The sequence below is a fragment of the Bipolaris maydis genome (genome assembly GCF_028858645.1).
Source record: "Bipolaris maydis strain C4 unplaced genomic scaffold PSV08scaffold_4, whole genome shotgun sequence".
Taxonomy (NCBI): domain Eukaryota; kingdom Fungi; phylum Ascomycota; class Dothideomycetes; order Pleosporales; family Pleosporaceae; genus Bipolaris; species Bipolaris maydis.
Genome location: NW_027093860.1, coordinates 386,934 through 413,404, shown reverse-complemented (window position 1 = coordinate 413,404; position 26,471 = coordinate 386,934). Strand labels below are relative to the sequence as shown.

General features: G+C 48.8%; 9 protein-coding genes across 9 annotated transcripts; 6 read left to right on the top strand and 3 right to left on the bottom strand.

Annotated features, from left to right (window-relative positions):
• Nucleotides 1–4,000: 4,000 nt before the first annotated feature.
• On the top strand, nucleotides 4,001–6,102 carry PSV08DRAFT_387135 (uncharacterized protein; the record flags this gene model as incomplete). Its single annotated transcript, XM_014219115.2, has 2 exons — nucleotides 4,001–5,606; nucleotides 5,640–6,102. 2 exons carry the CDS (start codon nucleotides 4,001–4,003, stop codon nucleotides 5,966–5,968), a joined length of 1,935 nt encoding a protein of 644 aa, XP_014074590.2. The 3' UTR covers nucleotides 5,969–6,102.
• A 1,110-nt stretch (nucleotides 6,103–7,212) lies between these two features.
• Nucleotides 7,213–7,928, top strand: PSV08DRAFT_245434 (uncharacterized protein; the record flags this gene model as incomplete). The annotated part of the gene is made up of 3 exons (XM_066092327.1): nucleotides 7,213–7,412; nucleotides 7,470–7,592; nucleotides 7,835–7,928. 3 exons carry the CDS (start codon nucleotides 7,213–7,215, stop codon nucleotides 7,926–7,928), a joined length of 417 nt encoding a protein of 138 aa, XP_065949403.1.
• A 519-nt stretch (nucleotides 7,929–8,447) lies between these two features.
• PSV08DRAFT_219201 (cystathionine gamma-synthase) lies at nucleotides 8,448–11,869 on the bottom strand. Its single transcript, XM_014219118.2, has 8 exons — nucleotides 11,717–11,869; nucleotides 11,360–11,583; nucleotides 11,103–11,272; nucleotides 10,941–11,047; nucleotides 10,700–10,891; nucleotides 10,362–10,505; nucleotides 10,131–10,167; nucleotides 8,448–9,930 (listed from the first exon to the last, which is right to left on the bottom strand). Exons 2-8 carry the CDS (start codon nucleotides 11,553–11,555, stop codon nucleotides 8,593–8,595), a joined length of 2,184 nt encoding a protein of 727 aa, XP_014074593.2. The 5' UTR covers nucleotides 11,556–11,583; nucleotides 11,717–11,869; the 3' UTR covers nucleotides 8,448–8,592.
• Nucleotides 11,870–12,428: 559 nt separating this feature from the next.
• Nucleotides 12,429–14,366, top strand: PSV08DRAFT_198460 (uncharacterized protein). Its single transcript, XM_014219119.1, has 5 exons — nucleotides 12,429–12,575; nucleotides 12,626–12,688; nucleotides 12,737–12,785; nucleotides 12,833–12,914; nucleotides 12,958–14,366. Exons 1-5 carry the CDS (start codon nucleotides 12,494–12,496, stop codon nucleotides 14,218–14,220), a joined length of 1,539 nt encoding a protein of 512 aa, XP_014074594.1. The 5' UTR covers nucleotides 12,429–12,493; the 3' UTR covers nucleotides 14,221–14,366.
• A 167-nt stretch (nucleotides 14,367–14,533) lies between these two features.
• On the top strand, nucleotides 14,534–16,709 carry PSV08DRAFT_198458 (uncharacterized protein). Its single transcript, XM_014219120.2, has one exon. It carries the CDS (start codon nucleotides 14,581–14,583, stop codon nucleotides 16,657–16,659), a length of 2,079 nt encoding a protein of 692 aa, XP_014074595.1. The 5' UTR covers nucleotides 14,534–14,580; the 3' UTR covers nucleotides 16,660–16,709.
• Nucleotides 16,710–16,937: 228 nt separating this feature from the next.
• PSV08DRAFT_387134 (uncharacterized protein) lies at nucleotides 16,938–19,026 on the bottom strand (the record flags this gene model as incomplete). Its single annotated transcript, XM_066093468.1, has 10 exons — nucleotides 16,938–16,991; nucleotides 17,062–17,186; nucleotides 17,247–17,485; nucleotides 17,516–17,713; nucleotides 17,888–17,976; nucleotides 18,103–18,294; nucleotides 18,325–18,447; nucleotides 18,579–18,711; nucleotides 18,761–18,883; nucleotides 18,965–19,026. 10 exons carry the CDS (start codon nucleotides 19,024–19,026, stop codon nucleotides 16,938–16,940), a joined length of 1,338 nt encoding a protein of 445 aa, XP_065949402.1.
• Nucleotides 19,027–20,469: 1,443 nt separating this feature from the next.
• PSV08DRAFT_219192 (uncharacterized protein) lies at nucleotides 20,470–21,772 on the top strand (the record flags this gene model as incomplete). The annotated part of the gene is made up of 1 exon (XM_014219122.1): nucleotides 20,470–21,772. The coding sequence occupies one exon, from the start codon at nucleotides 20,470–20,472 to the stop codon at nucleotides 21,592–21,594; it is 1,125 nt and encodes a 374-aa protein (XP_014074597.1). The 3' UTR covers nucleotides 21,595–21,772.
• On the bottom strand, nucleotides 21,747–22,566 carry PSV08DRAFT_280864 (60S ribosomal protein uL14; the record flags this gene model as incomplete). Its single annotated transcript, XM_014219123.2, has 4 exons — nucleotides 21,747–21,942; nucleotides 21,990–22,314; nucleotides 22,414–22,464; nucleotides 22,550–22,566. The coding sequence occupies 4 exons, from the start codon at nucleotides 22,564–22,566 to the stop codon at nucleotides 21,910–21,912; spliced, it is 426 nt and encodes a 141-aa protein (XP_014074598.1). The 3' UTR covers nucleotides 21,747–21,909.
• A 1,802-nt stretch (nucleotides 22,567–24,368) lies between these two features.
• Nucleotides 24,369–25,669, top strand: PSV08DRAFT_219186 (glycoside hydrolase; the record flags this gene model as incomplete). Its single annotated transcript, XM_014219124.2, has 2 exons — nucleotides 24,369–24,974; nucleotides 25,028–25,669. 2 exons carry the CDS (start codon nucleotides 24,369–24,371, stop codon nucleotides 25,667–25,669), a joined length of 1,248 nt encoding a protein of 415 aa, XP_014074599.2.
• Nucleotides 25,670–26,471: the final 802 nt, after the last annotated feature.

The window sequence follows — 26,471 nt, the reverse complement described above, 5'->3', positions numbered from 1 at the left end:
CTAGCTTAAACTAAGCTATAATTATAATAAGATCCTTATAGAAGGCGCGCTAACTATATAACTTTCTAGTCTACTTTATCTAAAGCTCTAGCTAGCTTTAGATAAAGTGTAATACCTACTTCTTACTTATAGGTAGTAGAGGTAGATCTTAACTACGCGTAGTAAGTAGAGCGTCTACTATTTATCGCACGTTAATAATATATAGTAGAAAACTATATTAATTAAGAGCTAGAATCTACTATATAAGAGACTACTCTTTAATAGGCGATAGCTTTTAATTAATAAAGACTATCTCTAATTATAGCTAGGTACTATAGAGACGCGTATATAGCGTTAATTTTAGCATATTATATACTTTTATAAGAGAGTGAATAGATTAGCTTAAATTACTACGATAAGACGCGATAGCAAGGCTTATTCTACCTTCACGAGAAGTCTGTATAGAGCGTTATTATCGCGGCATTATAGTAGTTATAGAGAGAGTCGCGTTAGGTTAGGTAGGGCGTTTAGCTTACTAATCTTTCCAGCTTACTGATCCCGCACGTTAGCACTACTAAGCAACTAAGCACTTTGCATAGCAACCTGTAAGTTACTTAGTAATTAGTACTTCTTAGCAATACTAAGCAACTACGCATATTACATAAAGCTCTAGTATATAGTATAGGCATTTAGCCCTTATAGCTTAATGTGTTCAACTTAAGTTTTAAGTATAAGTATAATATAGAGAGTTATTCTACTTACACGTTACTATCTACTATATTTCACCCTACCGCTCTATCTGCGAAAACCAACTAATAAGAAGCTTGACACCGGAAGTCTTATATTACTTCTACTCAAGCTATACACTCAACAGTTACTACTTATATAAGACTCTACACCTACACCTACTTAGGTCTTAGCAACTCTACTCTACCCTACACCTACCTATTTACCACCGTAAGCAACAGCATTGTAGTTAACTTAAGCTTACTTTCTTAGACGAAACTATTCTGCCATTACGAGTTAACGATCACTTCTATCTAACGAATGTTTGCAAGCACGAGTGTCTTTAAAGAGCGCAGCCGCCTTCGAAGATACATAATAAAGACGGAAGGTCAGATCAACAGAGAGTGGGTGCAACGAGTCACAAGTAGAAGTCGTTTTTGACACATTTGTAGTATATAAGAATGCATACCGTCTCATCCCATCCATCACTCCGACTCTCAACTCCTACTTTTACCATCCATACCATCTCATCGCCGTTGGTATCTTCACTTCTCCACAATCTATCTGCATACCTCAACGCGACACACGGTTCCAATTACGCATCATGGCCGCCGACAAGAAGCTCCCCAAGAAGTCCAGCGCTGGAAAGAAGCCGATCAAGGCATCTGTAGCAGCAACAACAACAACACCAACCGCCCAAGTACCGGCTCATAGCTATTGTCCTCTTCACTACGGTCTGTCCATACCACCATACCACCACACCTACCATTCGCCTTTGACGGAACGTCTCCGAATCTTGCATCTCAGGCTCTATGATCCAAACACATAAACTCACAGGCAGGTGGAATGATTGACTTGTTACGATCTGAGGCTTTTGCCAGTGATGAGAAACGACACCCTGACTGTAAAAGGCGCCCTGCTTAGCTTTTGGCTAACATGCGCAAACTTGACAGGCTTTCCCAACTTACTTTCAGTCTCAGATTGATCAGTCAGCATCATGTTCATGAGCGACAGAGTTATCATCACAGACCGGACTTGTTACGTTGAGGGCGCCCTGAGGAGAGACACATAGGCAGGATGGACAGCAAGCTTTATACTTGTAGTGCGCGTTGATTCATTTGATTTGTTGGTAGACGCTAGGTCTTTCGGTACTATGGTCGATGGATTACTGTTCAAACTCTGGGTGCCAAATGATACTGTTTCTTCTGATTTCCGTTGAACTGTTCTTTCGTGATGCATCATTTGGTAATGTCCAGGTGCTGATAGGGTGGCTCATCACTTACCCTTAGTTCGCATCTCTCCTTTCTTTCAGCTGCAACACGCAACGATTACGTGAAGCACTTTCGTTCTTCCTCCATAGCCACTGCCGTTGATAAATGATGAGATATTGGTTCACCTACGAAATTGGTTCCATGACACAAAAACCACTGCATTTATAATTGCACACATCACATCTGGGGGAACCAAAGACCTGTTGGTGACTATCAGTGATGCAACAGTATTATGTTGCGCATAGGGCTGGCATCGTGACAAAAAGACTTGATGGAAGCGTCTTCCTGATACCCAACCAATAGCCAAAAGCTTTTGCACAAAGTAATATCGTAGTGATCTACAGACTCTCTCTGTGACTAGTCAATATAGGTAGACAGCGTGATAAGTAGTATAATACGATATATATTGGGCTCAGACTACCTTTTGAAATTACAAATCAACAACCCCAAAGTGCGCATAGGCTGGCGCCGTTTGTGAGGTAGCACTGGCGCAAAGAAACGCACTAGTGTCTCCACCATTCGATCATTCTGTAATCATTGCTAATAGAAAGAGGGAAAGAAAGCAATCGACCTTATTTGCTAAGCACATGTGTGCCTTTTGTATTACCTATCTCCATCTTATTAGTACAAGCACCAAACTAGATCGCACGTTTTTCCTTAGTAACAACTTTTCTTATGCCTAACTGCCATGCTAGCAGCCGAAGCGCTCGCTTTGCAGGCTTAAGGATCCATACTGGATCATCGCTACTAACTTCTTAAGGCAGTCTAACCTATACTTGGTAATAATTAGAAGTCGGAGTGCCAGCGCGATAAAATCCTCGTTACGATATAAGAAGCAGACCTCTTTTCTACAGTCACTTATAACGGAATCGTCCCGTTCCAATTTAGCTTTCTATACAAGAAGTTCCAAGTCTACGGTTCGATTATCATCTAGCTATAATATTTCTACTTATGCCCTATATCTTCAGCTGTTTCGTTATTTATAACGAGCTCTATTTATTCTTATATAAGCTATATTTACATTAAGAATGTAACTTTTTAACCTTCTAAAATTACTTTCTTTGCACGACTCGAAGCTCTGTCGATTGTAGTATGATAATGCAACTAATACAGACGTTATACATTCACATTGTATCAACTAGTAGAATAATTAATCGCTAAGGTTCATTTTGATGACTTTGATATTTCGCTGGTTCTTCATTCTTTAGCGATTGAATATAGTTATATACGTTTTCTATTGTCCTTATCAATTTATATACTATACTACAATCTATAACCGTTATGTAATCTTTTATTCCTTATCCTAGAAACTGAATTATTTCGAGCTTATGTTCATGTGATGTGTATTTTAGCAACGTAGCCTGTCCATAGGCTGGAGTTTTCATTATGCAAACCACCAACTTACCAGCGGTAACGACAATCATACTTCTATAAAGACGGAAACGCTGTCGTGCCCGACCCTTCTCTCAATACCAGTTACCCATTACAAGATCACTGCCAGCACTTCCACGGATACCATCTGTACTATTGCTGCGTAGGCTAAGCTGCTGCTTTTTGTTGCAACTTAGTGGGAGCTAGGAAATAAGAACGGCAGGCAGCAGATTGATGCCGGCTCTTTCGCTGTTGTGTACGATTTGGAACGAGCCTCAGTTTGATGTTTTGCCAGCCTAATATGGTGGGAGAAGTCAGAAGCTGCAGAACTCTCTCGGAGAATATTGAGCTTGTTTTTGATGCATGTAAGGGAATCAGTCTGAAAAATGCTTCGTGGCTATGTCAGTCAGTGCGCTGCTGCGTGTCTTGGGGGCTGAATTGTACGAGTATAGCAAGCGAGCGCTAGGAGGTTTGGGTTCCGCGTTTCGAACGTCTACTACTACTACTATTGGCTCAGAAAAACGCTTGAGCAGAACTACGGATTCTCAGTGGACCGGTGATTTGGGGGCCAAAGCCACGTCTGACATTGTCCAGGCATATATAATACTGGTGCAATCTCACTTGATTTTATGAATGCAATTTTCCACCAAGCTATGCCAAACAGCGCTCTCCATCTACTGGGAGGACCAAACTCGCAGCCTTATGGTCTAGTACCCGTAACTGAAGATTCCTCAACCTCCGAAGCAGAGAAAGTTCCTGCATACACAACCACAATACCAATTGTTCCCGGCCTGAAAAAGAGTTCCTCACAATCATGGTGGGCTGCGCAGATTGTCCTGACGCTAGCTATTCCACTTGTCGCACTCATCGCTTGGCTGGCATGTGTCCGAGCCAATCCGCGTATCTTCGATACTTTCGCGGGTGAGGAGATTGGAGGCCGACTTAGCCAAGCACAAGCAAAAGCGATTGATGTAATCACAGGAGCGATACTAGCGCCTATGTTCATGGCAGTTGTGAACTATGTGTGGTTCGCGAGCGCCCGCGTTTCCGTTGTGAATGAACAACACTCGAAACCAGTTCCACTTCGCACGCTGGTAGCTGCCAGCGGTACGTCTGGCGGGAATTACGACCTTTTCCATCTTCGAAACTTGCTTCTCGGCAAGACTTGGTCACTTGCAACTTTTGCTTTCCTGACCATTCTCTCCGCCATGTCCAGAACAGCTTTGAGCAATGTCATTGCGTACGAGGCATTTTCTGAGCTGAGCTCTTCAAAGACCTTGGCTGCCTTACGACTGCAGACCGACGCTGTCATCAACGCCAACCTCGGGATAGATGATAATCTCAAACTGCGTTTGTACGACTTCGACATGTCCCAGAACGCCCAAGTCGCAAAGGGCATGATGAGTCTGTTGACCGATCTATCCTACGAAGATGCCATCTCGAAGCTAACTAATGGTACCTACGTGGGCGTCAACGCAACAACTCAATCGCTACGATCTCTGCCGCCGTCCATTTCCAAGCTAGAGAACGTACCAGCCTATCGAATCTCGGTTGACTGCATTCCCGATCTGCCATTGTCAGTATCCGTCATGCAGCCCCTAGGCCCGCTCAACACACAAATCGGACTCATGCTCAACACGACCAACAAGTCAAACAACACCATATTCCAAGCCAACTATCCGGGTGTACCAGACAATATCCGAACCGGAGACGGCGACAGCTACACATATGCTGCGTTTTCTCTGGGCTACCGTGAAGCGTACCTAGGTCACTTGGAACGGTTCAACTTGTCCAACAGTACGACTCCGTCTCAATACGGCGACGTGGGCTACCGCGCCTTCAACATGAGCCAATGGGGATTCAACGGAACCCAAGGGATCATGTCCATCAGTGGGTTGCGATGCGTACTGTACCGCGAACAAGGACTCGCTAACTCGAGTCGGGTCTCAAGCAACGATTCGAGCATCAGCGGCTGGACCATTGACACCATTTTGTTTCCCTACTCACAGGAAAAAGCCATCATTCCCTCTCTCCTCGCCAAGTTCCAATCTAGCAACCTCAACTTCCACGCCCCCGGATCCGTGATTCCCGGTCTTGGGCCAGCGCTCAACAAAATGTATGCGGAAGAAGTGGACGAGTGGGGTACCAAAGCCAACGACACTTTTACCAACTTTGCCCTCAACTTTCTCTATGCTTCGGGCGAGGCGCAGCGTATTATATACGAGGTAGCGGCATCCAGTAACAATGCTTCGCACAACCGTCCCGAATAAACAATCAACGTCCCCGCATTAGAGATGCAGCAGCAGTACCGCATCACGTACGTTCCGAGTATCCTTCTTGTGGGACTGGTGTGCTTGGTTGGAGCGGCTGCCATCACGGGGATCATGGCACTTTCTACACGGAAGTCTTTCTCAGGAAGAGCTCATCGCCAAGTCGACGTAACCAGGCTTTTGCTGGATAGTGTGGTGGGACTGGGGGCTGACGCGAATGATTTGGCAAGAGTGGCGCAGAAAAAGAACGATGAATTGGATGCTTGGGCAGCGGGTTGCAAAGTCAGATACACGACTAAGGGTGATGATGACGGATCAGTACAGGTTGTGCTGGAGAAGACGCATCCATAGTAAAATGTCAAATGGAAAGGCAGGCAGAATTGAGTCAGAAGAACTCATGAAGGAATCTGAACTAAAGATACATATAAGGAATTCACTTTTTCGAGGAAAAATATCGTTGGCTTCATGGTCTTTGTAGCGTTCGTAACGTCTCAGAAAGCGCATAGTGGGTGAGGAATATCTAACCTCAACTCAAAAGTAGTTTCAAATACAAACACCACAAGGGTTGATCGAGAAGGACTATGTGCAATTGGTTTATCACTCTGCCGTAAAAACCCACGATACAGCTGTTTTACCACTGATCAGGACTTTTCATATACATTCACCCCATCTTACTAATTCCAGCAGCTTCGCAGATCTTCTTTTCGCCTACACTCCACTATTAGATCCCTCCTCAGCGCCTCACGCTGCCTATCACTTGTCCCATAACTCTCCCTCAAATACTGCTCCGCACCCCCGAAACTCTTCATCCCGCTTATCCAAACTCCTTGGCTACGGTGGTAAATGGGTAGGTGTAGGGTAGGGTAGGGTTGCCAAGACTTGGGTAGGTGTAGGGTTGAGTCTTATATAATCAATAACCCAACCCTACACCTACCCATGGCCCATGCGACCCTACCCTACACCTACCCGTGGGTCGTGCGACCCAACCCTACCCTACACAACACCAGTGTAGGGGGGTACCTATTTACCAGCGTAATCGTGTCGAACGCTCAGCCGTTACACCGTGAGCCTCGGCAATTCTACGATTGCAACATTATATCCCTGCATGTCGCGACCCAAATTGATCTGCTATGCTCTATTTCGTAGAGATCTCAATGTCTCGAAACGGGATGCATGCCGCATACTCAAGATGCGGCTGTACGCTTCCGCCAATCGCAAATACATCACTGGCTGATTGTTCATGTCAGCTGGACAGGACCGAGAACTAGGCCGTTGAGGAAATACCGTGTGGTGAGACCTAGTACAGATATGAACAGTTCCAGTCGCGTAGTGTATAGGGCTTGCACTTCATCTGGCAGGAACGTCCGTCTCGGGAATGGTTCAAGGTATTCTATCTACCGGCTTTGCGGAGAAAGATCAACTACTTACCGAGCGTAGATCTGCATCAAATCTCCGCAGAAAGCACGGTTTTTAGCTCATTTCATTCCCATTATAAAAGTCTGATTCTAAGCATCTAAAAGAATCCAACATGTACAATCAGCAGTACAATCATCGCCAACACGAATAATCGTCTCTCTACAAAGCTACCACCCAACATGTATCTGGTCAGTCTCTGTCTTACTGCTCTCTTAGCAACCGGAGCGTCTGCAGCTCCTGCCCTGGAAAAACGTCAAATATCGTGTCTCAAGGTCGGCGCCACCGCAACAGCAACATGGACTAATGCGGCTGGCCGGACCTGTCGCTGGACTGGCATCGTAGGCAGCAACTTCGGCACAAACAGCGTAAACGGCGGAGAGTACGCAATCCAACCCTCGCACATTTCCACCCATACAACAACTGACATAATCTATAGCTACAGCTGTAACGGCCGTTGCGGAGCGGGCTGCTCAGGCGCTGCACTTGGCAACGTATATACACAGGATTGCTTCTCACATGATATTTGTTCTTGGTTCAACAATGCGATTGGTGGTGCGAGGTAAGCTATCACTGGGAGAAAGATTATTGGGAAAAGTCTCTTGCTGACATGGTACCTCAGTGATCCGAACTGCGGTGCAGCGTTCAATGCAGCAGTTGATGATACAATTAGTGGTGCGGTGAGTGGCTGTGGACAAACGAACCCGTCGAATGCTGCTGTGAGACCAAGTTCGAGTCCGATTTGCTCGTAGCGAGTTAGCAATGGAATCTGCTTTGAAATTTTTAACAATAAGCTCTGTTCAGCCAAATTCTCTACAATGCTCAGCTCGCTCCATCCAGGGAGAGACAAACCGTGGTAGATTGGAGTAGAAATAGCAGAGGCATTCACTTCAATTAGGAGATTGTCTCACACTCTCATGGGGTAAACATAGCTTGCTCATCTCCTCCCTACTATGCTTAAGGAAAATGCCCCAGGAATTCACGTCAGAATAACCGGATTGGCTGTACGTCGCTATGATTAGCTGTTCAGAAAAACACTTACCTGTCTCAACGCGAAGACCAGCATGCACATGCGCTTTATCATGTACATGTTTTGGTAGAAGTATCGTCGGCGCGTCACGGTCCCGCAGCAGAGAAATCGTAGATGTGGAATCTACTTACTGAACTCTGATTCTGGGTGACGATACTTGAAAGTTAGCAATATGATCTGCAACCTCAAAAACAACAGCTTCAACGCCAGGTAATTGTACTGTCATGAGAGGCACCATAGAATCAGCTGTAGTGACTAATTCACACTAACTCACCCCCAAGACAAACGCACAGGTTAAGCCTTGTCGGAAGTACAGCCGCATTGGTCATTCACTGGGCGGCTTCGTCCCCTAGGGATATTTCACTCGCCTGCTTATAGCATACCCGGATCAACTTGAACATGTGATTGAATACTCTCAATAGGCTGCGCACCTCATAAGACTGGGCAGAGTCTCACGCCCACCTATACGTAAATTCATATTCATGAACCAATGGCTTTCTCAAACGTCGGCATAGAAAGTCTTTGTGACTTCTTACACAGCCCCCGCTCCTGCCTTTGGAATATGCGCTCCTTCTTGTCCGACATGCAGCTTCTCACTGCCATTTGTTTCCTGTGTAGCTTCACCACTCGCTAGTGCCTTGAAAGCACTCAACAAGTCATTTTTCAAATCCTCCCAGTTTTCCACACCCACACTAACACGCAATAATCTCTCGTCCACCTCAGAATCGCTCATCCTCCTCCACTCGATCAAGCTCTCCACACCACCCAGACTAGTAGCGTGATGGAAGAGTCGGAGGTGCGATGGGAGCGTACGAGCCTGTTTCGCTTCCTTCATATAGATGCTGAATACGGGACCGAAGCCATTGGGCATCTGCTGCTCGAGCCAGGACATGTCGGAAGTCTGGAGCGATGCGTGCTTGACTTTACTGACAACCTTCTTAACAGCTTCCGCATCTTCTCCCTTGCCATTTATCGAATCATTCAGCCAGCCAACGAGGTTGTCGGCATTGGAAGACTGGCGCTGCACACGCAGGTCCAGGGTACGCAGGCTACGCACACCGAGCCAGCTTTCCAGATTACCCAGTACGGCTCCAAGGAAGATGCGCTCAGCACGTAATGTCTTTGCCCGCTTGAGGCCTTCAGGCCCTGCAGATGTAGCAAGAATACCACAAAGCAAATCGCTGTGGCCGCCAATATACTTTGTTCCACTGTGCATGACAACATCGGCGCCCCATTTGAATGGATCTTGAAGGCCTGGGGGCGCAAAAGTCGCGTCTACACTGAGCAAAGCTCCTCTTGCGTGCGCTCGCATTGCATATTTTGCAATTTCAAAGGCCTCGCCTGTAGGGTTCAAGGGGGTCTCCAGATGAACAAGATCGCCCTTGCCCAAGCCAACAGCATCCCAGGCTGATTCATCGGCGTGGAGATCGACTGTCTTGACACCGTGCATCTTCTTGTGCAGATCAATCACTCCGTGGCAGCCATGGTACCCTCCACTGATGGCCACAACCTTGGGAACAACATTTACCAGCAACGCATGAAAGGCACTTAGTCCGCTCGTATAGCTGACGACGTGGTTCGCAAGGCTGTTGCTTCCATTCCATTCGTTCTCCGTAGCATCGGGGTACATTAAAGGCGCTAGTATGATCTCCAGACGGTTGGTACTGGATGATGCGAGACGCGAGTACACGAGCGGTGTTTGCAGATCCACGAATTCGCCCTCGTCAGGAACAGGCTGCAGCTTGTCTGGGTTGCGTGGATAGCGAAACGTGGTGGACGTATGAATTGGCGGGGCAACATCGGTAAGCGCATTGATGCGGTCGTCGGCATGAATGCCATAAGTCGAGGCGTGATATGAAGGCATTTTGTGCTATTGAACAAATATCTCATCAATAATGAAAGCAATTACCACGGCAACTGTGGCCAGGAAGCCTTCAGCCTGTTCCTAAATCCAATATCGAGCGTAACGACTGCGGGGGCAGGATTTTAAAAGTCAACGCCGACGATATCAATATGACTATTTCCACGGAATGTCGACATCGCGCCCTATGCGGCAGAATTGCGGGCCACGCGTGCTAGAATGGCCATAGCCGCCACCATAGTGGAGCTACGCCCAATGATTTCATACCAACCAGGGCCGTTGTGCTGTTGGGTAACTTGCATGTGCAAGAGGTGGAGAGCTTGGAGCAGCAGCGGCTATGCGAACCCTGTGTGATAGCAATTGAGTGGGTACCTTGTTCTCTCAATGTCTCGCTTCAAGCTTTACATGTACTTGATACTCTCTCTCACTCACGCACACACACACGCATAAACACGCACCTGTCAAGAGCAGCTGTGTCCTGTACATCTTGCGTCACGAACACCACACTGAGATGATGACGAGTGCGGGGTAAAACTGCCCCGCACTCGCGACAAAATTTATCCCGAAGAACGGATGCGCTGAGACTGTCGGGGAAACCATTCACTACTAGATAGAGTCAGAGAGGTCAAATGGAAATTACTGTGTCATTTGTCATTCCATTCATAGCTATCGGGTTGATCGTACACTTTCATCGACGATGCCTACTTCAGAAGCGAAAGTCCATTTCGAGCCATCTCAAGTCCTCACCAGCCCATTACGACATACGCTACACGTCTACTGGATGCCAGCAGCAACAATGGTGGGAGGCTTGCTCTTGTCCTTGATAGCCCCGCTGTCAGATCCGCATGCCTCGATGGCTCGGACAACCTTGTAAGACTCGACATCGCCGTCAGGGACGCCGCCGAATACGACATGCTTGCCATCGAGCCATGAGGTAATGACGGTTGTGATAAAGAACTGGGAACCGTTGCTATAGTTTGTCAGCTCCACCCTGGCATACAAATGTGCCTGTGACATACGTGTTGGGACCGGCGTTGGCCATGGAGAGGAGGAATGGTCGGTCGTGCTGAAGCTTAAAGTTCTCATCGGCGAACTTGTCACCGTAGATGGACTTGCCTCCCGTGCCCTGCATTGCAATATGTCAGTCAGCTGCCTCTGAGTACACGCAACCAGACACGTACGTTGCCGCGCGTGAAGTCGCCACCTTGGAGCATGAAGTTGGGGATCACGCGATGGAATTTGGAGCCTTTGTAGCCGAAGCCCTTCTCGCCAGTGCACAGCGCGCGGAAGTTTTCGGCAGTCTTGGGAACTACGTCGTCGAAAAGGTCAAAGTTGATGCGACCAGACTGTTCTGGGGTGTCATGGTCAGCGACTGATTAGACACTTGGGCTGTTTGCACAAAGGCATGTGCCGACAGCTGGGGTGCAGGAGTAGCTACCTTCGACCTGGCCGACCTTTGTGACCTTTCCGGTGTTGTCAACCTCGACGACGGGGCCCTTCCAGGTGCAATCGAAGTAAGCTTTGATGGCCATGTTGTATGCCGAAGGAGTGAAGAAGCGTTTATGGACGGAGGCGCGGAATTGAGGAGCTGCACGGAAAGCAGATAGAGCAGAGGCTCGAGGTAGGTGGGGCATGATGCAGACGCGGGGTGTAGCGTCTAACCTGAAAGGTAGTCAGTGCCATGTGCCTTGGCGGTGAATCGTGGTGAGATAACAGCGTGTTTTGCCTGTGACGCAACAGGTGCGTGGCACCTGGAGGTTGAAGCGCAGTGAGGCTGAAAAGGGCCCTGTCTTACGGTAGCTATGGTTCTCGACACGGACGACCAGCGGCTCTTGCAATTGCACAATCAACGGCGGTGCGCGGGGGTGGCGAATATGCGGCGAGAATGCTCAATGACACGGCTATGCAACCAGACGTATGAAATAGAGACAAATATAGTACAGATGATGGCAAACGCTGATGCGAAGTCGCTGGCGGAGCAGGCGAATGGCAGATGGGATAGAAAACTTTGGATCCTACTTACCTCAGGCTTAAGCGGACTTTAGCGCGTTCCCCGATTCGGCGGATGCATTGCTAACTACTACTTACAATACCATTCAGAGCCCATCTGCTTACTGGTGGGTCTCCCCCAGACAGCCGTTGCAGACGGGGCCCTTGTGTCTGTCACAGCCATGTGCGGAGAAGAGTCTGCGACCTGTGCGTCTCTGCATTCATGGACAAACCTGTGTTCGTGCTGGGAGGCGCTCGAAAGAGCCAAGAGCTTGTCACGTGTGTCCATGGCACAACCTCAGAGGCCATTCGGCCATACAACGGGATTGCGCCAGATTGGGCAAATGGGCATATAATCAGTTTCAGGGTCTGCACATGCACTGAGGCTGCTTGTCAAAGACCCTAAAAGCTTGCCTTGCCTCGTTGAACCTTCTGTGACATCCTCGCCCCTACCGGCGTTTGCAAGGGCGCTCTCGGGGGTCCGCTATACCGAGCCCATCAGTACCCAAGCTGTCTCCACCCCCCATACCAGCACACACACGTCGACAAACAACTCCCAACAACGCGCCCAACAGCCACAGTCATGGATTTGAGCAGCTTGAAAGACCAAGTGAGCAATCTAACGCTCTACGACCTCAAGGCTGGATTCCGCAAAGCCCAAAATGGTGCGCCCCCAAGAGAGAAGCCAGCTGGCCATCGCTGACATGCTGCTTAGCGGTCATGAACTACACGGAGATGGAGGCCAAGGTGCGCGAGGCCACAAACAACGAACCGTGGGGTAAGCAGCTTTTGCGCATCGTATGAGCGGTTGCTAATGGCCAGCAAGGTGCCTCCTCGACTGCACTACAGGAGATTGCCAATGCGACGTTCAACTAGTAGGTCTTGTTTACCAGAGGTCCAAAGAGTGCTGCTGACAGCGCAGCCAACTACTCAATGAGATTATGCCCATGATCTACAAGCGTTTCACAGAAAAGGCTTCGGAAGAGTGGCGACAGATCTACAAGGTACTTCAGACGCTCAATGGCACCACACAAGCTGATAGTCTAGGCTTTGCAACTCCTCGAATACCTGATCAAACACGGCTCAGAGCGAGTGATTGATGATGCCCGTTCTCATGTGTCACTGCTCAAGATGCTGCGACAGTTCCACTACATCGACCAAAACGGCAAAGACCAGGGCATTAATGTACGGAACCGTGCCAAAGAACTGGCCGAGCTCCTCAGTGATGTTGACCGTATCCGAACCGAGCGCAAGAAGGCCCGCGCGAACCGGAACAAGTTTGGCGGCGTCGAAGGTGGAGCGGGCATGGGCGGCTTCTCCGGAAGTGGAGGCTTCTCTGGGGGCAGTGGAGGCAGCAGATATGGTGGATTTGGCAGCGAGTCGGCAGACTATGGTGGTTACAGAGGAGAAGTATATGGCGATGGCGGTGGCTTCGGGGGCAATCAGTCAGGCTTCGCAGACACCCAACAGCGACGTGAGCGATTCGACGAGTACGACGAGTACGACGAAGGGGAAAGCGAAAGCCCTGCACCTGCACGAAGAAAAGAACCCACAGCAAGCCGAAAAGAGGTCAAGAAAGAGGAGCCGAAGGCGAAGGCGCCTGAGCCAGTGGTCGATCTGCTGGCTTGGGATGACGAGCCTGCGCCAGCTTCAACTTCCGCTGGAAAGAAGCCTGTTGCCGCTGCAAATGACGACTTTGGAGACGACGATGATTTCGACGATTTCCAGTCTGCAGCACCTGCGGCACCCGCAGCCAAACCAGCTGCTGCAGCGTTCAACATGGCCCCTCCAGCGTCTACATCCACCATCACTTCCTCGACCCAATTTGCCGCACCACAAGCTCAGTCTGCTTCACAAAACAACAACTTGAACAACTTGTTTGCCACAGTCTCTCCACCACCTGTTGCAAATAAAATGAGCAGTCCACCATCTGTGGTTTCGCCCATCTCTCAGCCGCCTCAGCCATCTGGATACCAGGCAACAGGTCCAAACTACTTCACATCTGTACCTCAGCCCGCTCCTCAGTCAGGAGCTTCGACACCATCTGCCATGGCCTCAGGTGGCCGCATTGGAGGTGGAGCTGCTCCCAAGAAAGCTGGAGGTGATGCCTTCGCCTCGTTGCTTGGTGGGGTTGCACCTAAGAAGGCTTCTACTCCCACGCAAAAGGTCACTATGGGTGACTTGGCCAAGCAAAAGACGTCCCAAGGGCTATGGGGAGCTCCTGCATCTTCTGCTTCTAGTACACCTGTTGCCCAAACACCGCAGTCGGGCTCTAAGCCTAGTGGTGCCCTAGGTGACTTGTTGGGCTGAGCGATGCCATCGTATGCATCATCCATCCACGACTGGCGTTGGGGTACAAAATGGAGGCGCACTGCGATGGGGTGGTAAGGTTGATACTGTAGACCATTGAAATGTACGAAGAGCCGATCTTTGATTGCAACTGGCTTGCAAGCCTATAATGAGCCCTTGGGCGTGTATGTGCCACACAGAACCTATGTTGTGTGCCATGTTGGTTCCCCGCAAATGCAGCGACTCGATTGGCTGCGGTGGTGCCGTACCCCTGCGCACCTAATAGTATTTCGAGCTTACCCTGCTGCAGCCAGGATCCATCCTGAGGCACAACATGGGAGACAACAGCCTCATCTCTTCTCACTGTCCGAGCATGCTTCAATGCAGATCTCGAGGTTTCTTATTCGCATCGCATTGCTGCTGCTTCCTGTAGCGTTCATCGGCACAACATGGCTGTACTTGTACCCAATCTTCCATGGCTGCGCGTTCCCCACTCCACCATCTACACATCCGCAACCCCTTGCGCCCTTTCGCCTCCTGTCACTCGGTGACCCGCAACTCGAAGGCGACTCGTCGTTGCCTGATCCCAACGCCCTCATATTTCCATCTGTCGAGTTCCTTGTGACTGATCTGCGCGATGCGGAAGATTTTGCTGAGAGGATCGATATTACAAAAGAAGCCGCCAGGGGCATTGTGAAAAACGCGCGGAAATGGCTAGAGGGAAAGAGAAAGGAAGTTGATCTTTGGGGAAATGATCGCTATTTGGCGCATATTGTGAGGAGCTTGCGGTGGTGGACTCATCCAACGCACATCAGTGTGCTGGGAGACTTGCTCGGGAGCCAATGGGTTACTGATGGCGAGTTCAGCAAACGTGCAGGAAGATACTGGAACACCGTCATGAGGGGACTGGAGAAAGTGCCGGATGCCGTCTTTGGTGTTGAGCCCGAGTCCCCCAAGGAGGAGCCAACGAAGCCAGCTGTAGAACAGAATGCGGAACAAGAAGAAGAGAGCATAGGCAGAGATTCCGAGGGAGCAGAGCCGACTATGCATCAAACTGTGGAACAAGAGGATAAAAGCGGGGACGAAGGGGCAGAAGCAACAGCTCATCAGGAAGAGAAGCCGGAGCGAAAAGCATATTGGGGTGGCACAAAAGAAATCCTTGGCGCGGACACAGATTGGAAGAAGCGCGTAATCAACATCGCAGGAAACCACGATGTTGGATATGCAGGAGATATCGATCAGTCGCGCATTGAACGGTTCGAGCGAGCCTTTGGTAGTGTAAACTGGGACATTTGGTTTACACTGCCCGATTCACTGCGCTCCAACGAAACGGCCGATGTATCGAGACGACATCCCAACAGACCACCAACCCTCCGCCTTGTCATCCTGAATTCCATGAACCTGGACACGCCTGCTTGGTCTCCGGATCTACAGACCGAAACGTACGACTTCCTAAACTACATCATCTCCAATTCGCTTCCCGTCAATGACAAAACGCATGCGACCATCCTCCTCACGCACATTCCTTTGGAAAAAGAAGATGGCATATGCGTCGACAGTCCTTACTTTGATTTTTTTGAAAGCGGGCATGGACTGAAAGAGCAGAACATGCTTTCAGACCATTCGAGTAGAACAGTCTTGGAAAGTCTCTTTGGCATGAGCTGGAAGAGGTACGTTGCTGGCCTAGGAATGGGAAGAAGGGGCATTATTGTCAATGGACATGATCACGCTGGTTGTGATGTCGTACATTACATCCGGCAACGCGGCGTCGAGGATACGTGTCAACCGGAAGCGATCATGGAGGAAGATGCATACTGGCTGACTAGGGCTGCTAACGAAACCATGATCACTACACCAACGGATATTGGTGGTTCGGATATCAACGTAGTCGCTGCCAACGACACTGTTGAGCAAGACACACCGCCTGATATGAATGCTGCGTCTGAAACTTCCACTGAGTCTTCTGAGCCTACAGAAACGTTTACACCAGAACCTCCAACACCGACATGGCGCGCTCGCCGTTTTCCGCACCGCCGTTACGAAATCACGCCCGACAACGAATGTACTGACATCAACGCTTCCCCTCACATCCGCGAGATCACGCTGCGCAGTATGATGGGCGAGTACTCTGGCTACGCGGGTTTCCTATCTGCCTGGTTCGACGAGCAAAAGGGCGAGAGGGGTGAATGGGTGTTTGAGTTTAGTACGTGCGGGCTTGGTGTCCAACACTGGTGGTGGGGGATTCATATTGTGGATTTGGTGTTGGTCATTGCCCTGCTTGGTGCGGTTGTTGCCCGAGCAGTGGAGCAGTTGCCAGCTTTGCAGCGAGTAGAAGAAAAAACGAAGCCTGTAAGGTTGGATAAAAGCGACGTGGAATCCAGTGAGAAGGAGACCATTCTGTACAGCAGCACGATTGTTAGAAAGGCTTCGGTTAGTGAAGTTAGGAAGCGACGGATCTAGAGTTGTTGGTTGCATCTGTTGATACTATCGGAATACGCCAGAGCATGCTTCGGACTATTTGCACGGTGTGACTGAAGTGCTGAGAAGAGACCAGTTTTAGTGAGTAGGTGAATTGCAACAGAGTATTGGTAAGTTGAATAATACAACTGGTGCCAAGGTCTCAATGATGCAGAGTGCGTAAGGGAATGATAGAGTCAAAAGGAGATTCAGGCAATACAACCATGGTTATTCTGAGAAGATGAGTACCTTGTAGACCTTCAATTTGCTGAAACAGGTATTCAAAGGCGCGACATCATTGCTCGACTTGCCAGGTGCTCGCCATCTCTTGCGTCCTCTCAATCATTTCCGCAGCCCCCTCTCCAATCCCACACGCCACCATTTGCGGATATGTCCGTTATTTACCTTTGGTACTGACGAAACATACGCAACACGCAGGTTCCGAACGCCACGTACGCGAAGCCGAAAGTCAAGAACAGCATTCACATCATCTGATCTACCCATCGCGCAAGTGCCCGAAGGGTGGTAACCTAGACAGAAGTCGATTAGATCCGGCCACGAAACAAACACACAAGCAGAACATGACTTACAACTCATAGCATGCTCTTTAACATACTCGTCCCACTCCTCCCTTTCCGTGTACTCATAATGCCTCAACTCCGGCCAACTCGTCTTAACCACACCCTTCGTCGCATCCCCCTCCATCACAACCTCATTCGCAAACCGACACACCTCACTTATAACAAGCATATCGATAGGATGCTCCAGGTACTTATGATCCACCATCGGGTTCTCTCGTGCATCTTTCGGCCTAAGTTTCACACTGCCCCTGCTATGCTGATTAAATAGCAACACTCACATGGCAAACGCGTGCTTATCGTCTACAGGATAGTCGGTAAATTGTTTGGGGCCCCAATACAATTCCATGCTCCAGAACTCGACGTTGGGTTGTGTGGGTAGCAGGCCCATGGGGTCGCGGCCCAGTAGGTTGGGGGGGGGGGGGGGGGGGGGGGGGGGGGGGAAAGGAGAGGCGAGGCGCGAGTCGAGGCGGGCCCAGCTGAAATACCGAAGGGAATGCTGGAGAGTACGCCGGTTTTCTTGTCTTTCCAAAGTTTGTAGGTAGTTTCCATGGCGCTGCCGTGGTAGACGCGGTGGTCGTTTGTTAGGTTTGGAGGTGAGACTTCGTAGAACATAAGCAGAGCTGAGAGTGTGTGGGTAAGTGGATGCATACTTTACATAGAGACGGGAACATACAACGTGATCCATGAGGTTCTTGCCGACACCGGGAAGAATGGCTGCCTCGTCAAATTTTTGTTTTTTCTAGTTCGTCTTTTGGTCCGATTCCTGAACGCATAAGGATTGTTGGACTGCAGTATGCACCTGCTGCAATTATGACTTCTTTTCTCGCCAAGTATTTGATCTTTTAGCCGGTTTCAAAATACTAACAACACCTGTTGCAGTAATCTCATCCCTGTCTAGACTCAAGATGACTCTGTCAACAGTCACCTCGGTTTTGATCATAATGTTGTCTCGTTTGCGATCTTTGGTAATGAAGTCTGCGGCCATGGTTCGAATACCTTGATACACCGTTCGCGGAGCATCACCACATCCATGTGCTGTTTCTCCAGTGGAAAACATCTCGGGATAATATGGGAGTCCTTATTCCACCAGGCTTTCCCGCACGAGTTCTGAAATGGGTGCTAGGTCTTGTGGTTCTGTGCGAAGGGGACCCGATGTCCCATGGACTGAAAGGTCAGCTCTGTGCCAATCCTTTGAGTGGAATGTTTCTGCCTAATTTGAGGTCAATCCATATAAACCCCCGAAGTTGAATGGAGGTTGTTCATATACTCGAACATCGCATCAGTACTCTACTCGTCCAAATCCCAGTCGGCATAATCCTGTTCTGTCCAGCAGATACACACAGTACTACCATTAATGCCGCTTGTACCGCCAAGAAAACGACCTGTGGTATCTTTGACTTGACGATTGTTAATCTTGTCCTGGGGCTCTGTAACGATCTTCCAGTCCAGCTCAGTGTCGAAGCTGTTGGTCCATCTGCATGCCAGCTCAGTAAAACTTACCAGAAAGCAAAAATCCAACTTACCCTCCTGCCATGTGAACATATTCTAGATCTTCACTGTCAGGTCCCGCTTCCAATACTACCATAACTTTTACGTTGGGGTCTTCGGTAAGACGGCCTGCTATCACGCAACCAGACGTACCACCACTGACGATTGTAAGCCGATACTTCATTTGCAAACTTTCCCATCATGTGTGGCTTTATCTATGGAAAATGAAATTCCTTTACCCACAAAAAATATAGTCGTAGACCTCTTTGGGACGAGCCACGTTGATTCTTTGAGGAGACATGATGGCGTTATTGCTATCTCTAACTCAAGAGAAAATATAATCCCATTTACAGTTCAACTTCATCCGTTCAATTATTTCACGACTGAGCTGTATACTCTCTTCGGTTTATGGCCCCACATGTCACGGAAAGATGCGGCAGACCATCTATATATGATTACGCATCCAACAAGTACGATCTACAGGCTATCAGTCCGTGAAGGTAATAAGACTCAGCCAATGCCATGTACGATGACTCGACTTCGTTAGAAAATCGACTTTTCACGCATGCATGTCAATACCTCTATGTCTACTACAAAGTGTGGGCAGGATCCGGCCTATTTGCCTTGTACGGTAAGTTTCCTGTTTTTTTTTTACATATTTAAATTGTCGGAACGATATGCTGTCAGATAGAATTTGTTGTGATGAATGTCAGAAATGCTCGCGATGTATCTACCGCCTAGTCTTGCCTCCTGGTGTGGGGTATGATGCGGGGTAGTACGATTGAGCCGAGAGTACCAAGCTGTGAGTCCTGTAGTATTGGTCTCCAAAGGATTCTGCGTTTGGGGATCTGAAAATTTTCTTGCACAATATGTATGGTGTTATTTGAGTGTTACCCTGCGACTGGTTATTGTAGTCTCCTCGATGTTTTGCACATGATCCTTTGCTGTTTCCGAAACCATGCTCACAAATGACACGAGCAACGTTACGTTGAAGTTCTCGAAAGCTGCCTGTGTGACGATAGAATAGTAGTAAGCAACCAGAAACAACAAACCCAATTTCTAGCCTTGAATTCATCATCTTGTAGAGCAAGACACTCAATCCTACAAGGCGAGCATAGCACAGACCCCTGTCCATACTACCCCGTTACCACCCTTTCACCCCATCGCACCGCTCCCCCTTGTCCTCCGTCCCGCACCTCTCCAAGCGACAAGGCACGAAGGTGAAACTCCAGCCTAATCAGGACCTTCCAAAGCGCCGGCTAAGCCCAGATAAGCCTATCCTCCAAGCCTCAGCCCACGTTACAAGCACGAGCAACCGAGCGCATATTCGAAACATAATGACCGGCAGCAACCCCCGAGACTTCAAACCACACGTGCTGCAGCCTCGGCGCATCAAACACCAGCATCCACTTATTTGACCATGAATGCACCAATGCAAACATCAGAGCCTATACTGTTAGGTTCTTTACGGGCAAGATGGAGCTACTTGGCGAGGCTTGGCTAGGTGGATATGTGTTTAGAATGCGAAGCAGTCTAGAGCGCGACAATGAGGCAGGTGCATCGTCACATACATAGATGTACTAGATTCCCCCATAGTCTTTTCCTTTGTCTCCTGTATACTGCCGTGCGGTACTGCTTTGCTGCCTTTACATTTTGCTTCGTTTTGGCCGGTCCACCGTTTCATAATTAATTTTTTATTTCTTCGTCCGATCTACGGTTCGCATCAACATTAACGCAGCCCAAAATGTACAAGCTCATCACTCTATCTCTACTCGGCCTCACATCTGCTTTGCCTCAGCGAAACCGAGGCGGAAATCGTGGCAACGGCCAACAAGCGACGGCCTTTCAACGAGCTGCTCAGATCCCCCAGGGCATCTCCCAAGCTACCGATGGGTCCACGATCTTGGATGATACTGTGATGGTCAACAATCTTCCTATACGATTCAAGATCTCTGCTCCGGCAGATCAATTCCTTCCAGCTTCAGGTGTACCTGGTGCAGCAGCCACATCTTCAAACGGAACTTTGGGGGCCAACGTCCTGCTCCATGGCGATGGAGGACAAAGCTTCTTCGACATGCCAAACCAGGCTGTGCAGGCCAACACTATGGGAGTCGCCCTTCTCGCGCCTGACGACAATCTTTTCTGGGGTGGAGGCGCTGGTCTACAGCGAACAGACGGTGTAGCACATGCGCAGGCAGTCAACGACTTCATCCAAACTGAGCTACCCCAGCGCGTTGCAGTCAATATGTCGAACATTGTATTCACAGGTGTCAGCGGAGGTAGTCTTATGATGAGCGGCTTCTTCATCCCAGCACAAATGCAAAACTACCCAAACAGTGCCGTTGAGCTCAACTGCGGAGGCATGCCCCCGCAAGTCCAGTTTCAAAATGCGGCCACCGTCATGAGCCAGACTAGAATTCATTACCAGTCTACACAGAGCGAGCTCCAGCTGCTTCAAGGCAGTATCCCACAGGCTGTAGCAGCGTACGAGCAGCTTGCATCCGATGCAGGTTTGTCGGCGGCTCAGATCAATCAGCTGCAAACTGTAGACAACACACCTGCTGGCGGACACTGCGAATTTGATGGTTTGGACTTTGTTTCTGGTGTGCAAACAATGTCTTCGAGCTACGCGAGTGTAATGCAGGGTGGCAATGGTGCGGTCAAGGGAATTGGTGCGCCTAGCACCGGCGTAGTGACAACGGGTGTGGTTGGGAACGAGAATTTACAGTTTGTCGGTGGAAGGAAGCGCTCAGAAGAGGCCAAGAGTATGATACAGATGAGGTGGGCGCAAGAGGTTGTTGAGGAGACCGAGTTCAAGATGTTGGCATGCGATCGGAGTTTGTGCTCCGGTGACGAGCCCCGATTCTAAGAGTTCTACGATTCAGTACATATATTTCCACGTCTGGCGGTGAGTCAGCATAAAAAATCTTTTTTGTCAAATATCTCTAGCCAGTATCCACATTGTCATTTTCAGGTCGCGAGTCAAGTCGAGTCATACATCCATCACTGGAGGTCGGGGTACAGGTTGTGGTTTGGTCGTAATGTTCATTTGACTGGTATTGTGAAGGTCGTCCCATTGCTAATCATAGCCGCAATGTCGTCGCCCAATTCCTTCACCCCGTAAATGCATTTTCGCCGTGCCCATAAACCCATGAATGTTATCGAAAGCAGGAAAAGAGACACCTCACATGACGACACCGGAGTTGGAGGCGATACGCTGGGCATGATTAGCAAAGCATCTTGGTAATCGTGATTTGTACATACCGGCCACAGCTCAGCGGCCTCCTTGGCGACGGGTCCAGTAATGGCGGAGCCCTTCATTTCACCCTTGGGGTTGACAATGACACCGGCGTTGTCCTCAAAGTACAGGTAGATTCCGTCCGCCCGCCTCCAGGGCTTGCTTTGGCGGACAATGACGGCGGGCATGACCTTCTTCCTTAGCTCGGGCTTTCCCTTCTTGACGGTCGCCATGACCATGTCACCGGCACCACCAGCGGGCAGGCGGTTGAGACGTGCACCGATACCCTTAACGGAGATGATGTACAGGTTACGGGCACCGGAGTTGTCGCAGCAGTTCATGACAGCACCGCTACATGTCCGTTAGTCTTCATTCCTTGCATTGTATTCTCTGGGCGTATCGCAGGCGGGAGCAGGCTCGGCGGAGCGGTCGCGGCGGGCTTCAACGTACACTGGCAGACCAAGAGTCATCTTGAGCTTGTTACCGGAGGTAGAACCTCGACTGTGTGCGCGTTAGCCACTATTTCACCACATGACAGCGTCTCGAGGGTTTTTCTTGCGCCTCTTCAGCCGGGAGAACAACATACCCGCGCTTTCCAGACATTTTGGATGATTATCGGGGGGATATTCGGTTTGGCGGGTTTCGGGTGCGTCGTCGCTGAAGTTGTCGGGAGCTGCGTGAAGTTCGCCAGGTGGGTTGCGCTCGCTAACGAAATTCTGTGTGCGTGGTCTGTGCGTTTGTTAGTGCACCCGCCGAGCCCGGTGCAGGTGTATGCTCATGTGATTTGCAGCCGAATACCTGTGACTACAGGGACTTGGACTGGTGGTTAGATGGCTCTTCTACTTTATTGACGCCGGCATTGTGTAGGATCGACTGACTAGAACACTCAAAGCTTATCCTTGCGACTGTCAATCTGATTGGCGATTCCGCAGGTACCTGCCTACTTGTTTTATTTTTCAACCATATAGTATACTATGTATATATATGTATCGTGGCTCTGATTCTAGATTGCCAGATTATGGACAACACACATGAGAAATTCTTGTTCCTATATAGGTACACTGTGAACAGCATTGTTCTCTGCGCATCAAACTCAAGGTCTTCTCTGGACCATACTGATTGGTTATTTCGAAGCATGCCGATGTATCTTGTGCTTCAACACTAGTGCGTAGTACAATACTCGCCTTGACCCACAAAAGGTCTGCAAGACTTTGGTACTTCCATATTTCCTGGCCTAAAGGACGAACTGCAGCAAGCATGATCAAACACGGTAAATTTTATTCTCCGTGATGTTTTTGAGACTAAGTTTGTCCAAGGACGAGTGCTGGAACTTATCACTCTTGTTGACTTTGAGTATGACGTTCTCCATTACTGCAAATCTCTCGTCTGTTCACTTGGTGTCAGGAAGACTACTTGATTTCGTCGATGATTTGTAGATTTCTAGGAACAAAGATATGTGCAATTTGGAGCATAGGACTTTTTTTGCGCATTTTCGTAATATCCAAAGTTTAACTCATTCAACCGTCATGCCGCATCAGCCATCGCGTTATGTAAAAGAAAGGAGTGGCTGCATACGACCAGTAATGCATTCATAAGCCATCGTATCACGCGTGCTTGCTAATTAATGGTGCTGGGCATGATCTTGGTGATCTCCTACTGACAGCAGCATGGCCCAATACGTTTGCGGGACAGCACATCACCGTGGTATCTAATGCACTGGTTCTCACTACTGGGCTCGCAAGTAGTCTCAGGCCGTGACATGCAACGTAGTAGTGCTACGAGCGGCTGGTGTCTTTGAAGGAAGACAAGAAATTTCCGGTGTCTAGCACAAGGAGTTGGGGAAGGTTGGACGCATGTTGGTAAATTCCTGTACACAAGCAGTTTCTCATCAATCAGATGAGGCCACTCCGGGCGTACTGTGGTTGCAATCCGCGACTGATTCAAGACGCAGTTGTTGAAGATCCCGTTTTCTATCCGAAACAGTAACCCCTAGTACTAGTAGTAACCAAGCTCTTGGCATTAAGCTCTATTTATCCCGGCGACACGCATGTCACTGGCTAGGATGAATGACTTGCCCCAGATGTTGATATCATGGATCACTTAGACTACTTCATACTTTTAGGATATTACAGTGGCCTGCATCAGCGCACACCATACGAATAAGGCTAGGAGATGTCCTCATTTAGTGGTATACACCAACTGCGTGCGTCAACAGAACTCATGACAATGCGCCGATGACATCCGAGCTTATATTAACACACACGCTTAAACACGAGCCTCTAGGCACTTCTCCCGTCCCGGTAGCACTACTGAGAAGCATAAAATGTATAGCGAATCATCTCAAACAATTTACCAATTGCCGTTTCTCTCGAGAAGGGCGTCTGTTCTTCTCGAAACCCCTCAACATGGCACCATTGTTTTTCGCAGCAACCCTTTTGGGCCTAGCCACCGCCCAAACGATGGGGACCACACCTGAAGTGCATCCAAAGCTATCAACCTGGAAATGCACAAAAGCTGGTGGATGCAAGATTTTGGACACTTCAATTGTCATTGATTCTTTGAGACACAAGGTCCACCCGAAATCTGATTCGAGTGGGACTTCAAGCTGCGGCGATCGAAATAACCCGCTCAACCTAACGGTGTGTCCGGACAAAGCGACATGCGCCCAGAACTGCGTCATCGAAGGCATTCAGGATTATTCAACACAAGCAGTCTTTACTGATGGTGGAAAGCTCCGTCTAAGTATGTTCAACCCAAGCGGCGAGTATATGAGCCCCAGGGTGTACTTGCTAGGCGAAGACAAAGAAAATTATGAGATGTTGCAACTGAATGGCCAGGAGTTTTCATTCGACGTTGACATGTCAAAGCTCCCGTGTGGTATGAACAGCGCCTTGTATCTTAATGAGATGAAGGCCGATGGTGGACGTTCGAAATTGAACCCCACAGGTGCCAATATGGGGTGGGGATACTGTGATGCACAGTGTTCTGTCAAGCCATTCCTAGACGGTGAAGTAAGCATGTTTAAGTAACACGGTCTTGTCGAGCAACGGCTAACTCTCTGTAGGCCAACATCGACAAGGAAGGCGCATGCTGCAACGAAATGGACATTTGGGAGGCTAACAGTCGGGCAAACCAGATTGCACCCCATGTGTGCGCCAAAGAAGGTGTGATTAGATGCACTGGCGACGATTGCGGCGTAGCTGGTGTTTGTGGAAAAACTGGCTGTGGAGACAATGCTTACAACTTCCGAAACTCCAAGGACTTCTATGGACCTGGTCTCAAAGTTGATACAACTAGGCCTTTTACTGTTGTTACTCAATTCCCACAGAAGTACAGTGTTCTCCAAGCTATTATTCGAAAATATGTTCAGGATGGTGTCGTTATCGAGAACGCTATGTCAAACACTACTATGGATCAAGTCTGGTGCTCGGCTCAGGCTCGTGCTAGGGAATACAACAAATTCGGTGGCCACAAGACTATGGGCGACGCTCTTGCCCGTGGAATGGTCCTTACTTTCAGTTTATGGTGGGACAAGAACGGGGGGATGCAGTGGCTTGATGGTGGGCTAAATGGACCTTGCAGCCCTGCGGAGGATTTTCCTGATGCTATTCAGCAGAAGGTGACGAACCCCACTGTCACTTTTAGCCAAATTAAATGGGGCGAGATCGGCTCAACATTTGGAACAAACCAGACTTTACAGTCGTAGGCGACGTAGAGTGAGCGCGGCAATAATCTTGCCAGCTATGGAGTGTTTTGGTAGCCGCCAAACATCGTCCACATCTCACGAGATCATGAGGTAGTATGCATGTAAGGGATCAAATCGCCAATAGGCCGAAGAGGAATACTGCAGTGCAGAAGTGAAAAAATGCGTTTCACCATAAACTGGCACGACAATGACAATAAGTTTGCGTGAAAACTTCTCATGTACGGTTATATTGGGTGTTTTCATTACATGTTATTTTCGAGAAAACTCTAAATACCATCTCTATCCTGTCGCAAGATTGTATTACATTCTGGGAATATTGTTGCAGACGTGCCTTCACAAAACTGCACCACAATCAGAGACAACTTTTGTCGACTGTAAGTGAAGACCTATGGCAGAATGTGATTTTGTTTAGTATATCTCGTATACTCACCAGCGAGGCTTCCCTCCTGAGATTCTCATATACGACGGAGAAGAGACGCTCTAGTCGCCAATTTACCGTCAAGCAACAATTGAGAGCAGTGCTACGTTCTTTTAATGGTTGTTTTGAGCTTAATCTTGAATGGAGCAGAGTTCTCTGTAGCCATAGACTATGGACATACCTGGAAAATTACACCATGCTGCAGACAGTTGGATTGAACATTCTTTGTGCCATACAGAACTTACTCGTCATCCCCTTACTAAGAACGCACAAATAACATGTGGTGGAGTATACTTCTTAAGCTTCTCAGTTCCTATTAAACTCAGTCACATATATGAAAGAAAGAGCCGGACCGACCAGCTGCTCCAAGCACATATTCACCAA

Bases quoted from the DNA above. Each gene is read 5' to 3' on its own strand.
- PSV08DRAFT_198460 (XM_014219119.1), top strand. From the start codon at position 12,494: ATGGATTTGAGCAGCTTGAAAGACCAAGTGAGCAATCTAACGCTCTAC. The intron at 12,576-12,625 runs GTGCGCCCCCAA...CATGCTGCTTAG, and splicing joins ATTCCGCAAAGCCCAAAATG to CGGTCATGAACTACACGGAG. The intron at 12,786-12,832 runs GTAGGTCTTGTT...CTGACAGCGCAG, and splicing joins GCCAATGCGACGTTCAACTA to CCAACTACTCAATGAGATTA.
- PSV08DRAFT_219201 (XM_014219118.2), bottom strand. From the start codon at position 11,555: ATGCCCCACCTACCTCGAGCCTCTGCTCTATCTGCTTTCCGTGCAGCT. The intron at 10,892-10,940 runs GTATGTCACAGG...GACAAACTATAG, and splicing joins GCCAACGCCGGTCCCAACAC to CAACGGTTCCCAGTTCTTTA. The intron at 9,931-10,130 runs GTGGCCCGCAAT...TTTGTTCAATAG, and splicing joins CTATGGCCATTCTAGCACGC to CACAAAATGCCTTCATATCA.
- PSV08DRAFT_198458 (XM_014219120.2), top strand. From the start codon at position 14,581: ATGCAGATCTCGAGGTTTCTTATTCGCATCGCATTGCTGCTGCTTCCT.